The sequence below is a fragment of the Moschus berezovskii genome, chromosome 9, assembly GCF_049115385.1.
Source record: "Moschus berezovskii isolate FMDL1 chromosome 9, NW_MosBer_1.0, whole genome shotgun sequence".
In the NCBI taxonomy this organism is placed as follows: domain Eukaryota; kingdom Metazoa; phylum Chordata; class Mammalia; order Artiodactyla; family Moschidae; genus Moschus; species Moschus berezovskii.
The window spans coordinates 105,217,292-105,231,686 of NC_142468.1; the positions used below are offsets into that span (position 1 = coordinate 105,217,292).

The 14,395-nt window shown below is 37.3% G+C and overlaps 1 protein-coding gene and 1 pseudogene across 1 annotated transcript; both read right to left on the minus strand.

Annotated features, from left to right (window-relative positions):
* LOC148776919 (olfactory receptor 4K1-like) lies at nucleotides 1-936 on the minus strand. Its single transcript, XM_088840420.1, has one exon. The coding sequence runs from the start codon at nucleotides 934-936 to the stop codon at nucleotides 1-3; it is 936 nt and encodes a 311-aa protein (XP_088696546.1).
* An 8,897-nt stretch (nucleotides 937-9,833) lies between these two features.
* Nucleotides 9,834-10,798, minus strand: LOC148776920 (olfactory receptor 4K5-like; annotated as a pseudogene).
* Between the last annotated feature and the right edge of the window lie 3,597 nt (nucleotides 10,799-14,395).

Sequence of the window (14,395 nt, forward strand, 5' to 3'; positions counted from 1 at the left end):
CTAGTTTTTCCAGAAGCTCATATGACGGTTTCTCAATTTTCTCATGGCTGATTTAACATCTTCATTTCTCAGAGAGTAGATGATGGGATTCAACAGGGGTGTGCAAACAGTGTAAAACACAGAAAGGAACTTATCCAGCGAAAGTCTGCTAAAAGGCCATATATAAAAATAAATGCAAGGCCCAAAGAAAAGAATGACCACCGTGATATGGGCAGTTAATGTAGAAAGTGCCTTGGATGATCCGCTGGAGGAACGGTGACGGACAGTGATCAAAATGACAGTGTAGGAAATAATTAAAGCCAGAAAACAGCTCAGTGATATCAGGCCACTGTTAGTTCGGGTCATAATTTCCATTTCGTAAGTATCCATGCAAGCCAACTCTATTACCATGGGAAGGTCACAAAAGAAGCTGTCTACCTCATTGGGGCCACAGAATGGCAGATCCACTGTAAAAGCCAAGTGGCTCACAGAATGAAGAATACCCACAGCCCAGGAAATAAACACAAAAATTAAACATAGTCTTCGATTCATAATTGTGCTATAGTGTAGAGGCTTACAAATGGCTATAAATCTGTCACATGCCATAGCTACAAGCAACATCATCTCACTCCCAACAAAACTGTGAAGAAGGAATATTTGGGCCATGCAACCCTCAAAGGAAATAGTTTTGTGCTCCACAAAAAAGTCCACAAGCATCTTGGGGGTGGCAAAGTTAGATTGGCAGATATCAATGAAAGAAAGATTACTGAGCAGGAAATATATAGGAGAGTTCAAATGGACGTCAGAGGAAACAACAACAATAATCATGATGTTGCCCAAAATTGATGCCACATACACTATTGAGAAGATGGCAAAGAAGAAAAGCTGAAGTTCCCAAGAATTAGAGAGTCCCAGAAGCACAAACTCAGACACCATTGATTCATCTGTGTGAGCCATGTTTCCAATCTACTGTTACCTAAGTAAAAAAAATCAGGAAAATGTCACAATGATTGACACTTATCTAGTATATATACAAAAGAAATATGATAAGTTTTCAATTAAAAGTTAACTTAATGAGACTATGTAAATAGTCAATAAACTAGTATTTAACATCTATGACTGCTGTGGAAAGCAGAAGTGAGAAACAAAGATAATTAGATATGGATCCTATCATAGAGAGGTAAGATATTCATATTAAAATTAAAAATATAAAATCAGAAACATGCAAACAATACCTGATGAAATAATACCATGCTGCTGCTGCTGCTGCTAAGTCGCTACAGTCGTGTCCGACTCTGTGCGACCCCATAGACGGCAGCCCACCAGGCTCTGCCATCCCTGGGATTCTCCAGGCAAGAACACTGGAGTGGGTTGCCATTTCCTTCTCCAAAATAATACCATAGATATTAGCAAAATGAAATTAACTATGCCAAAGTGGTAAGGTAACATATCATGGGGTATGTATCATTTTAGCTAAAACTATTTAAAAGCTTGTAATTTGCTAGGCAAAACTGAAGGAAAAGGCTATTTTAAGCATGGGGAATAGCAGAACTAAAGCTACAAGTGTGAAAACATGAAAGGCATACTCAGAGAGCCATGAGCTCAGTGGCTTGGCTGGAGGAGGGTGTGCTAAGGAACAGTAAAAATGAAGTTGGGAATGGTAGGTTAGGAGTAAATCATGGATTCAATTAACCTTAAATGTAATTCTAGTGGGTTACATGAATGTTCTCCAAACTGAGAATCATAAAGTGACACTGCTTTAGAAAGCTTAATAGAAGCAATTTGTGACCATGTCGAAAGAAGAGGCAATGGTAATACTCTGAAAGTTTCTGTGAAAATCAAGAACGAGAACGTTCCTTTCATCCTTTGAACAATAGTTAATCAGAGTTCACCTTCTGTTGCATAAATACCAGCAGTGAATGAGTCACCTATGTGTCTTCAATCTCGTCCAACTCTGCCTTTTGTCTCTTCCCAAACATGCCTGACACACCTGGATTTATCAAAATCTGTTTCTTCTTTTGGAAATATTTTATATGACTATATGTGGTGCATTTTGAACACATAATAGATTTTTAAAAGAGAAAATTTAAGTAATGTGTTAATAGCCTCTAAATTGATTTTTGACATTTTGCTTTATTACATTGGGCACCATGTGGGCAATTGATCCCAGAAGAAAACCCTGCACAACCTCTTGTGGATCAGAAGACATTTTTGGCTTTAGCCCTGTGTATCCAACACAACACAAGAGGTATTAATTTGTCACTATACCGATTGAAGTTCTACACCCTGTATACTTCAGTGAAAGATATAACTGATACAACAGATATTTAAAAGCTTAAAAGCAAAACTGAACCAATAAATTAACCAATTAAAAATATTTAAACTGTTAGAAGCTTTAATTTATGTGATTATAACCTGATTGCTGAGGCACTAAATTCTACCCTTTCAAAGAATACTCAGTGCATTTGATTTACAATCTCTAGTTTTAAGGGGAATCAGAAACTTAAGTTACTCAAGAATAGAAACAGATTAAAAAGGCAAGAACTGACCTCATTACAAACTTCCATTATGTGATTCTCTTCTCCATGTGGAAGATTTGGGCCAATGTTGGCTTTTCTGAACATGTATTTACATGAGCGATGCAGAGAAGGAGACAAACAAACATTGGAAAGGAAAGAAATTCCATTTCTAAAACTAAAAATGATCCTACAAAGCTACAGTTATTAATTTTAAACATATAAAATTTGAGGCCATGATGGACTTCATATAACTTTCAGTCTCCTAGATAAAGTCTGACAAATATCATGATAATTTAGTGGAATAACATTAAAGAGAGAGAGAGGGAGAAAGGGAGAGAGAGAGATGAAGATAAGAAGAACATAAGGAGGAGGAAGAGGAGAAAAGGGGGGCAGAAGAGGAGAAGGAGGAGAGTAGAAGGAAGAGGAGGAAGGGAAAGCATAGTGGTTAATAACCTGTAGTCAGTGGTATTTATTCAATATTTAAAGATCGTCTCATCTTTTAAAAAAGTATTTCTGAAATATCCAAATTTTCTACAAAGTATCTAATAGATGATAAGATTTGTCATTTCACTTTTCAAAATACAGGAAACAACTACAAAATCTTTTCCACCCTAGTTTCCTATGATTTCTTAATCCAAGTAGAATAGACTAGGGTCAATGCTATATCTCATTTTCTTCTTAATTTTTAAGGTAGTACCCATTAGTAAAAAAAAAAAAGAACAACTAACTTTTGTCACTTTTCAGCTGCGTGACTGCCTATAGAAGGTAGAACTAGATTATTTCCAAGGCTATTTTCATCTCTAAAATTCTAAGTTCAGAGGCAGTTATGTTATGAAAATATGTGGAGTTTATAAAAGTCACTCACAATTCCTTGGGCTAGGCACAGAGCACCAGAAAGTTATTAATGAATCATACACCTTTTCATTGTCAATGTACTTCAGAAGAAATGCTTTCGAAATGCAAAGTACGCTATAGGAGAATTTCCTCATTCTTGGTGTAAAACCAAGTTTGAGACACAGAAGTTGATGTTACATCCATAGCCATCTCTAAATTATGTTAATAGATCTCCAAAACCATAACATGCATAAATTTGTTTTCATTATTTTGTCTTACAATAGCTAATTACCTGTATGCCTAACAGCAGAGCAAAAGCAGTAAAGGATACCCTTACTGGCCATTATATAGTTACACCTTCTTCATTCTAGGCAAATTGTGATAGCAAATAATCGTTTTAACAAATGGCCAATTATCTTCTGAATAGAAAGCATAAAAATGGCATATAAGGGACAGATAATGGTTATATCATACTTCCTTTTGTTTATCAAATATTAATCCTATTATTATCAACTTGGCTGCCCTTCATATTAAAAATATTTTCAATATACTCTTGACTTGATGCATTTAAACTTGTCCCTGAACTGAGCTGTGCAAAAGCATACCCCTCAGTTCTTGTCCTGAAGCAGTGAAGGCTCTGCTCCTCTTGTCCTAGACTATACAATTACAATATCTAAGGTAATGCAATATAAAGCTTTCCATCCTCAATCCAGGAAACTGATTTCTTTGGGGAAGTGAGAAATTACCCTTTAGAGATCTGATGTCATCCAACAGTGGGAGTAATCATGTTTTACAAAATAATTTTTCCAGGAGTGGAAAAGAAAGGAAAAAAGTTTATTACCAACGAGTTGGTGTGTATGAAAGCAAAAGATAATTTATCTCTGATTCCTAGTCAGCAAAGTAATTTTTCAATTCCTAACTTTCTGTCGAGCGACTGAACTGAACTGAACTGAACTTTCTGTCAGTAACACAATCATCAGTCCAGTTCAGTTCAGTTGCAGTCATGTCTGACTCTTTGTGACCCCATGGACTGCAGCACGCCTGGCTTCCCTGTCCATCACAAACTCCTGGAGCCTGTTCAAACTCAGGTTCATCAAGTCGGTGATGCCATCCAACCATCTCATCCTCTGTCATCCCCTTCTCTTCCTGCCTTCAGTCTTTCTCAGCATCAGGGATCAGGATCTTTTTCCAGTGAGTCAGTTCTTCACATCAGGTAGCCAAAGTTTTGGAGTTTCATCTTCAACATCCGTTCTTCCAATGAATATTCAGGACTGATTTCCTTTAGCATTGACTGGTCTGATCTCTTTGCTCTCCAAGAAACTCTAAAGAGTATTCTCCAACATCACAGTTCAAAAGCATCAATTCTTCGGCACTCAGCTTTCTTTATGGTGCACCTATCACATCTATACAAGACTACTGGGAAAACCATAGCTTTGGCTATATGGACCTTTGTTGTCAAAGTAATGTCTGCTTTTTAACATGTTGTCTAGGTTGGTCATAGCTTTTCTTCCAAGGAGCAAGCATCTTTTAATTTCATGGCTGCAGTCACCATCTGCACTAATTTTGAAGCCCAAGAAAACAATCATACTGTCTTACAAATGATCACCCAGCCTCAGAGTGGTTTCCTCCAATCACAAGGAGCCCACTATTTCACAGGACACTTAGTCTATTGTTAGAGTGCTTAACTGGTTCTACCATCTGTAGTTTAATAAAGAAAACCTACTCCCACTTAAACATAATATCTCTTCAAATATTTTAAGGCACCCTCATATCTTCTACCGGAGAAGGCAATGGCAAGCCACTCCAGTACTCTTGCCTAGAAAATCCCATGGATGGAGGAGCCTGGTTGGCTGTAGTCCGTGGGGTCGCTAAGGGTAGGACACGACTGAGCGACTTCACTTTCACTTTTCACTTTCACACATTGGAGAAGGAAATGGCAACCCACTCCAGTGTTCTTGCCTGGAGAATCCCAGGGACGGGGGAGCCTGGTGGGCTTCCGTCTATGGGGTCGCACAGAGTCGGACACGACTGAAGTGACTTAGCAGTAGCATATCTTCTACATGAAAAATCTATTTCTCTCCCAAAATATTTCAACTGTCTGTGAAATGAAAATATCTCCTGTCATATCAATAAATAAGAAATGTTGAGTCATCAGCGATTTCTGGGCTCCAAATGTGGATGAGGGCCCCCAAAACAGAGCAGAATGCCTGTGATCCAGCAGATGCCACCATCCTACCCCGTATGACAATCGCTGAAGAGCTGGGGGGATGCCAGAAATAGCCATTTGCCACACCTGCCACTCCATATGGTGAACAAGGAATTAAAGATGTAAACAACCTAGAAACAGAATTTGTCCCTAGATAGCTGAGATGCATATGAAAGCAATGAATTCAGTGAGCCTGAGCCTTGCATCTTCCCATGATATCTGGTTTTCCTTACTACTTAAAAATAGTCTTTGATGTTCAGACTGCTTACCCACTTTGCCGCAAACTTGTATATAGCCTGATTCCTTCTCCTGCCTCTTTGGAGAAGTTATCTCAGAGCTACTGAGATGCTGTCTCCCAGGCTTGGAGTCCTAAACATTCCCACCAAATAAAATAATTCTCTACTTTGAGTTTGTGACTATATTTTTTAGTGGACAAGTCTTTTCAACTGTATTTTATATAATACATTGTCTAGATTTCCAAAGGTTGTGATGTAGATGTAGGTTTTAAATGGTCATCTTTAAAGAACGAGATTGAAATAGATTTCTCCTATCACTTTGCATGTGTATATGCTAAGTGTGTGTGTGTACTCAAACGCGAGTAAAATGTGCACATGCCTAAGGACACAAGAACAATGGCATGTACTGCAGCATTGATTGAAAGAGATCGGTACTGGAAACAACCCAAGTATCCATGAATTTGAGAGTAAAGATGTATAATGTTTTAGTGTGGTGGAATACATTCAGTGATTAAATTATTACACTATTTTTATAGATGAATATGTGTAAGATTAAGAACCTGACAAGGGAAATATAAGATTGGTAAAATTATCAAGCACACATTTCTACAAACCAAACATATGGACACACCATATATGGACACACATTGACTAATATTAAAATGCACAACATGAAAGTTGTGAGTTACATTTTATTCAGGGACCTTACTGAAGACTATAGCCCAGGAGCGCTTTGCTTAGTTGCTCAGCCGAGTCCAACTCTTTGCAACTTCATGGACTGTAGCCCACCAGGCACCTCTGTCCATGGGGATTTTCCAGGGAAGAATACTGGAGTGGGTTGCTATGCACTCCTCCAGGGAATCTCACCAACCCAGGAATCGAACCACAAGCTCCGGCATTGCAGGCGGATTCTTTACCATCGGAGCCACCAGAAAAGCATGGAGAACAGCCCAGGAGACAGTGTCTCAAAGAGCTCTGAGGAATTGTCTGAAGAAGTGAGGGAGGAGCCAGAGTACAAATTTCTTTTGCTGAGAAAAACATGTGGTCAAACAAAATAGCAGATTACTGCTAATTACAAAGGAACAGACATATCAAATTAATGCTTTTAGTGCTTTTCTATGTGTGGAAAAATACAAGAAGCTGAGGTCATGGAAAACTGTCCTTCAAAGGGCATCTTGGCCATCTAGAGGTAGCATCCACAGCATCGCGTGCTGCCAGTGCTTCTCCATTCCGAGCCTCTCAGGCGCGCTGGCAGTAGGTGACTGCAGTGGTGAAGGTTTGATCCTTTCAGAGCTGATACAAAAGGCAACAACTTTTTTCTTTATACTAGGTTCTTATAATAGTAACTTTGCGCTTTGAATGGTCAGAATTAGTTTCTTTCGCTTGCAGGAAAAGAAAAAATGATTATCGTTAAAATAGCTGTAGGGAAGCACAATTTGCTACCCCAAAATATTCCTTTGGCATGAGAATTATTTTGAGATGAAGACAAGTAAGATGCAAAGACTCAGGAAGAAACTTTGATATTCCCTTTAACTGCCTCAAGAATGTAGACAGGATCTGTTTTAGGAAGGGAGCTTGATGGGCTTCCCAGCTGGTGGTAAATAATCCGCCTGCCAATGCAGAGACAGGTTTCCATTGTTGGGTTGGGAAGGATGGGTTCCATTCCTGGGTTGGGAAGATCCCCGGGAGAAGGGCACAGCAACCCACTCCAGTATTCTTGCCTGGAAAATCTCATGGACAGAGGAGCCTGGTGGGCTAGAGTCCATAGGGTTACAAAGTCAGACACGACTGAAGTGACTTATCGCAGCACACTGTCACCTTGATAGCTATAATATGAACTAGGTGTATAGCCGGGAGGAACACAGCAAAGTCTGTTTGTTAAGATTCTTCTCAGTGTCCCATTGTCTCTGCACAGCTCAGCAAATATTCGTTTACCAAACATTTGCTTTTGTATTTCCATGTAAATTGCCTTCCTCTCACCATACCTCTATCCCCAACATCCTCTTTTCTCTTTAGCTGCAGGCAGTATTTAGGTGAAGGTTTTAGCCATTTTGGTGAGTTACCCAGGTTTCCAGGTCTCTCACACGTATGTATGTTACTAAATTTTGTTTGATTTTCTCCTGCTAAACTGTTAACTGATATAGCTTCTTTGTCAAGAAATAGACAAAGAAAGGACTTCCTGACATTTTTAAAAACTTTAAAAATGGTTCACATCAAAAATACACATATTTTTTTAAAAAAGGAAATGAGCTAAGGAAAAAATATGTGTGTGCTAAGTCGTTCCAGTAGTGTCCAACTCTTTGCAACCCTATGACCTGTAGCTCACCAAGCTCCTCTGTCCATGGGATTCTCCAGGCAAGAATATTGGAGTGGGTTGCCATGCCCTCCTTCAGAAAGGAAAAATATACTTTTTATTAAAGGAATACTTGTAATTTTCTTCTAACCTTTCTTATTACCTTTTCTGATGAAAGGAATCACCAGACATAATTGTTACCATTGCTCTTTTTCTTGGCACACATTGGCTGGAAATTCTTCTAACTTATCTGAAATCGTATCCACTGCTAAGAAAGTTGTGAACTTCATCAACATTTAAAGGTAGGACTTTGAATTTGCAGCTCGTAAAGAGATTACATAAAGAATTAAGAACAAAATGTGTTTTTCTCTACTACAAGAAAAATTGCTGGCTTTCCAGACATTCTTTAAAAAAACTTAGTTGAGATATAGATAGCACTTTATATCTCCTTGAGCGAGACCTTGCAAAGATACTTTGTTCATTTACATACAATGTAAGTGAGGCCATGTGAAAAAATTCAAAATTTGGAGTCCTCTGACAGGAACATTTCTTCCTCTGTGAAATTAACTCTGGGAATTCAGACTCCATTTCTTAATATTTAGCATTTTATTTCAAGAAGTTCATTAAGATACAAATTTAAGATTAATTCAATGTTATATATGGCATAGAGATTTCAATGTCAAAAATTACCTACCAAATCAATTTACCCAAACTAAAAACCAATGCCTTCACATTACAATGTATAACTGAACAATAAAGTGCCACAATAAATAAAAAAAGCAAACAATAAAGTGCAAAATTAGAGTTTTCATTCTTAGCATAAAAGAGAGACTAATATTTCCATAATCTATTTGCCTTGTATGAATTGAGAGATTTGGGAAAGTAAAATTAGAAGGTCTAATCAACAGTAATAATTTTCCTAACTGTCCCCAGAGTCCAGGGTAGAGATCCATTTGTGGGGTCCTGATTGCTAACCAGGATGTATGTTTAACATTGATCATTATAACAAAGAACTTTGTATTTGGCCCACATACAAAGAGTGCTGCACAGCTCCTTATAGAACAGACTGAAAAGTCAGTGTTGAATTGGTCGGCTTTAAAGATTCTCCTGTCTTCTACAACTAGTAATTTCAGAGGAAACTGGCATTTCCTTAACTGATCAGAGAAAGCCCACTAAATATTTGAAAAGTAAACTTCCAGTTATATTTAGTTCCATACTTTAAAGCACTCTTAATTATTGGAAAATAATATGGGATAGGTATAATTGATATTGGAGGAGAAATCTCTTAACTGAAGAATCTTCACTTAATTTTATGCACTTATCTTAAATCAGTGAAGCTGCTGTCCTCTGGATGGGAAAATTCAGTTTCAGATTCTTGAACACTATTTGCCTATATTGATTCTTAGGCATGTAAATTAGGAAACTCATAAGATTTTTAAAATGTCTAAAGTTATCCCCACCAAAGAATCAGCTACTCATTCTTTTTTCCCATCCTATTTATATTTACCTATAACTAAAGCATCTATGCTATCTATATACAACCATCCCATAACTTTTCTCCAGAACCAGTAGTCATGATTTTTTTTTTCATATTCTTGGATATGTAACTTTTGCTAAAATGATATCAGGGAAAAAACTTAATATCCACTAAATATCTCTAAATCATCTTCTTCATTACTTTCACCACAGTTAAGATATACCATGCAAGCATGTTGAAAATATTTATAAACAGACTATTGATTTGTGGAATTTGAATGAATTTGGTCTTAATAAAGGGAATTCTTCACTATTACTGGCATTTCAGAAATTTTCTTGGGCCTCAAATAATGGGTCATAATTTTCCTCAAGGCAGTCTTCATATCTTTGTTCCTTAAATAATAGGGTTTAGAATGGGAGTGAAAATGGTATAAAATATGGCAAGAACTTTATCCACAGGGTAGGTGGTAAAGGGCCACACATAGATGAATATGCAAGGTCCAAAGAATACTATTACTACAGTAATATGGGCAGCCAGAGTAGAAAATGCTTTGGCCATTGCAGCAGCAGACTTAAACCAGACAGTGATGAGAATAATGATGTAAGAGCTGACCAAGAGTGAGAAAGTGCTTAAGGAAAGGATTCCACTATTGACTACAATCAGGATTTCAATGATGTAAGAGTCCAGGCAGGCAAGTTTGGTCACTCGAGGGAGGTCACAAAAAAAGCTGCCTACTACATTGGGCCCACAAAAAGGCAGATTCACAGTAAATGACAACTGGCTTAGTGTGTGCACCAAGCCCACAGCCCAGGAGATCATTACCGGAGCAGCGCACGTCCTTCGGCTCATGGTGACGACATAGTGCAGGGGTTTGCATATGGCTACGTATCTGTCGTAGGCCATGGAGACAAGTAGCGTCATCTCCCCTCCAGTGAAGAGGTGAGTGAAGAAAATCTGAGCTATGCAGCCACTGAAGGAGATGGTCTTGTGTTCACTCAGAAAATCAGCAATCATCTTAGGAGTAGCAAAGGAAGCCTGACAGATGTCCACAAAGGAAAGGTTTCCCAAGAGAAAGTACATGGGAGAGTGCAGGCTGTTGTCAGAAGTCACTGTGAGGATAATGAGAAGGTTTCCCAGCACAATGACCACATATAACACAGAGAAGAAAACAAAAAAGAAAATCTGGATCTCCTGAGAACTAGAGAGTCCCAGTAACACAAACTCAGACACCACCGATGAATTGACCTTATCCATGGATCCAGGCTGCAGACTTGCTCTGAAACAATCCTGAAGAAGGGAAATTGGGGGAATCAGAATTACAAACTATAACACTTTTAATGTAAAGGATTCTGAGATACCAGATATAATGCATATTTGCTGAATGAAAAATTTTGAAGAGACCATGATAATATATCTGAAGAATCAGAAGGAGCTTATGAGAATGTCCAAATAATTTTACCAGTCTCATTAGAATCCCTTGAGTTTTGGGATAGTCTTAATCATCTTTCACACAGTAGTAAAGAAGCTCATTCATGACCTAACTTATCATGATCACAATGTAAACAAAACTTTACTACTATTGCAGGAATAATAACAATTTAAACAGTTCCTACTAAGGAGATACTGTTGAATATATATTTTCCAAGTCTATAGTTGCAACCTAGACTGTCAATTACTCTTTTGCATAATTTCTTAAAATACATATTATAACTTTATCTTAATTATCTAAAACTCATCTTTGCTTAATAATTTAAAAACAAAACCTAAATTTTCCATTATGTTTGCCTATAAAGATTAGACTTAGAATAATTTATGATCCCCTTGCCTAGGGTCCTCCATGAGATTATTAAGACAACTTCATAATTAAAGACTAGTTGTTTCAGCATAGAGAAATAAAAAATAATTGAATTATAAATGTCCCATGCTCCTTTAAATATATTTTATTTGGAATCAGAATAATCCTGAGAATTATTTCAAACTTGCATTTCATTTCTTCCCTGTAATAATATAGCCCTGCTATATAAATCCAATTCCATTGAACTGAAAAAAAAAAAACTTTTCAGGAAGCTCTATTTATAGCTGTATTTGTTCTCACAATTAACCATTGATCACATTTATAGTAATGAACCTTAGAGTGAGAAGTGATCTTACCCCCATGTAAGAGCATATATGTGTTCAACTGCCTATTTCATATAAGAAGTTAAAGTCTCACTCTGTCTCTGGGATATCGTCCTAGACTCTCAATCCCACCCTCTCTAGCTTTATTGAAAATAACTGATGAGTAAAACATAGTTAAGGTATACAGTGTGATATTTTGGTACTTGTATACACTGTGAAATTATTACCACAATCAAGCTAATATTAACATCAATTATGCCACGTAGTTATATTTTCATTTGTAAAACAATTAAAATCCAGGCTCGCAGCAAATTTTAAATTTATAATGCATTACTACTAACTATAGTCACCATGCTGTATGTTAGATCTCCAGAATTTATTCATCCTACATATCTGAAACTCTATACTTTTTGATCAATGCTCATTTAGATCCAGATGCAATCACAATCCACGCAGGGAAGCCCTCAAGTAGAAAATCATTTCCTATATTTTTATTGGAAGAATGTTCCGAGAAACATTTCAACTTATCCACGTTTTGTATATACATTATTGTGGACTTCTGGAGTCGAACTATTAAGAGAATCCATCTTAAAAAATTAAAAATTAAATGAATGTGTTAGTGACAACAGTGTTTATAACAGTATGTAATTGACAGTATTCTGAAATATACCATACATTATTTTATTACCTTTTCCATGTGGACTCACTTTCTTTCTGTTTCCCCATCTCTAAAGTTGTTCTTGCTCAAGTTTATGAACTTATACATAAAATGATGAACTCTACCTAGTGAAAATGTTTATTGTATGAATACAATGTGTATAAAGGGGTTCCCAGGTGCTGCAAGTGCTAAAGAACCTGCCTGCCAATGCATGAGACACAAGACACAGGTTTGATCCCTGGGTCAAGAAGATCCCCTGGAGGAATTAGTAATATTCCATTATATGGGCTTCCTGGTGGCTACTGGTAAAGAACCCGCCTGCCAATGCAGGAGATGGAGGCTCAATCCCTGGGTTGGGAAGATACCCTGGAGAAGGAAATCACAACCCAGTCCAATATTCTTGCCTGGGAAATCCCATGGACAGAGGAGCCTGGCGGCCTGTGATCCATAGGGTCACAAAGAGCTGGCCTTGACTGGCAACTGAGCACACAGCACAGTGTGTATCAATTATGAGAATAAGGTGCATTTCTGACTCACAACTTTTCTCCTCAATTCAACTGTTTCCCCTTCCAGGATTTTTCACTGTGTAACTGTCACTGTTATTCTTCCAGGCTGTAAACCTGGAAGATCCCCTGGAGAAGGCAATGGTAACCCACTCCAGTATTCTTGCCTGGAGAATCCCATGGATGGAGAAGCCTGGTAGGCTACAGTCCACGGGGTCGCAAAGAGTCGGACACGACTGAGCGACTGAACGGAACGGAACTGTCACTGTTATTCTTCCAGGCTGTAAACCTTACTTTTTCCTCTCTCTTCCACTTGTAACATCTCATTACTCGTTAAAGTGAAAAAATAAATTTTAAATTCTTTACCTTGACAACCAAGTATACATGGTTTCGTCTGGTTTTATCTACACTGCTCTCTAGCAAAGACACACTCAATCATTTATTAAGCTGGTAAACACTACCTATTCATTTTTTCCTATCTTTCACAAATAGATGGTCTATTCCAATGCAAATGTCATCTCCTCAAAAAGTCTTCACAGAGCTTAAGCTGAAATTTCTCACCTCCTAATTTTGTTGAGGTGCTTTACTTACATGTATATCATTGCTCTTTTAAGGTAAGAGTTTGTGGGTAGCTAACATTTCCCACCACATGGAGAGATGCTTGAATACTTGTGCATCGTATGTACAGCTCACAGGATATAGTGCAGATATTCTGCATGGAATAGACTTTCCATAAAAGCACTTAGTGCTGACTGAAATATATTCCACTTCATATCTATCATTTGCTTAGTATTTCTATCTTCTCATCTCCCTGTGCTCAGAGGCCTTCCCAGTAAATTGTCTGCAAAGCATAAACTGCCTACATAAACTTCATCTCCACACGGAACAAAAATACTTCATCTCATTAATGATACACGCTCATACTTGAGTTGTTAAAACCAGTGCCCATAATCAAACCAACAAATTCAAAGGGAATAAAATAATCCCTTTGGATTGCAGCATAGAGAAAATTACTTATTTTTTGTATTGGAAATAAACAGCAGTCTGTTTACCAAGCTTTTAAAAAGTGATAAAAAATAATGAGAATCTTAACAAGAAATTTGCACAGTATTTCTATAGGTTTAAATAAATCTTGTAAAACCCACTTTTACAGAGTGTAAAGTAAATCATTGATGCAAAGATATACAACCACAAAACTATAAGCTGAATTTGGTATTAACATTTCCACGATTTTTTTAATAGTTTTCCTTCATAGGCCTGTATCCACAAAGAAATATATAGCCTTGATTTTCATGTTTATTTATTCAGGTGCTAGGTAAGCATGCCATATTGGATTTTTTAAGGTACAATTGGAGTTTGTCATAATCTGCCCAAGAATACTTCACCTTCTTACATAATTTCTCAGAAATTCCTCCAAACCTGCTAAAACACACGAACATTCTCATCTTGACTCATTTTCTATTACTTCTAATACATTTTCCTCCCATCTGTGGATTCTCTTTGAGGCACAATGTAATAATGCAATACATACCTGGACACAATCTATTTTTTAAAATGTACATTTTTGTTAGA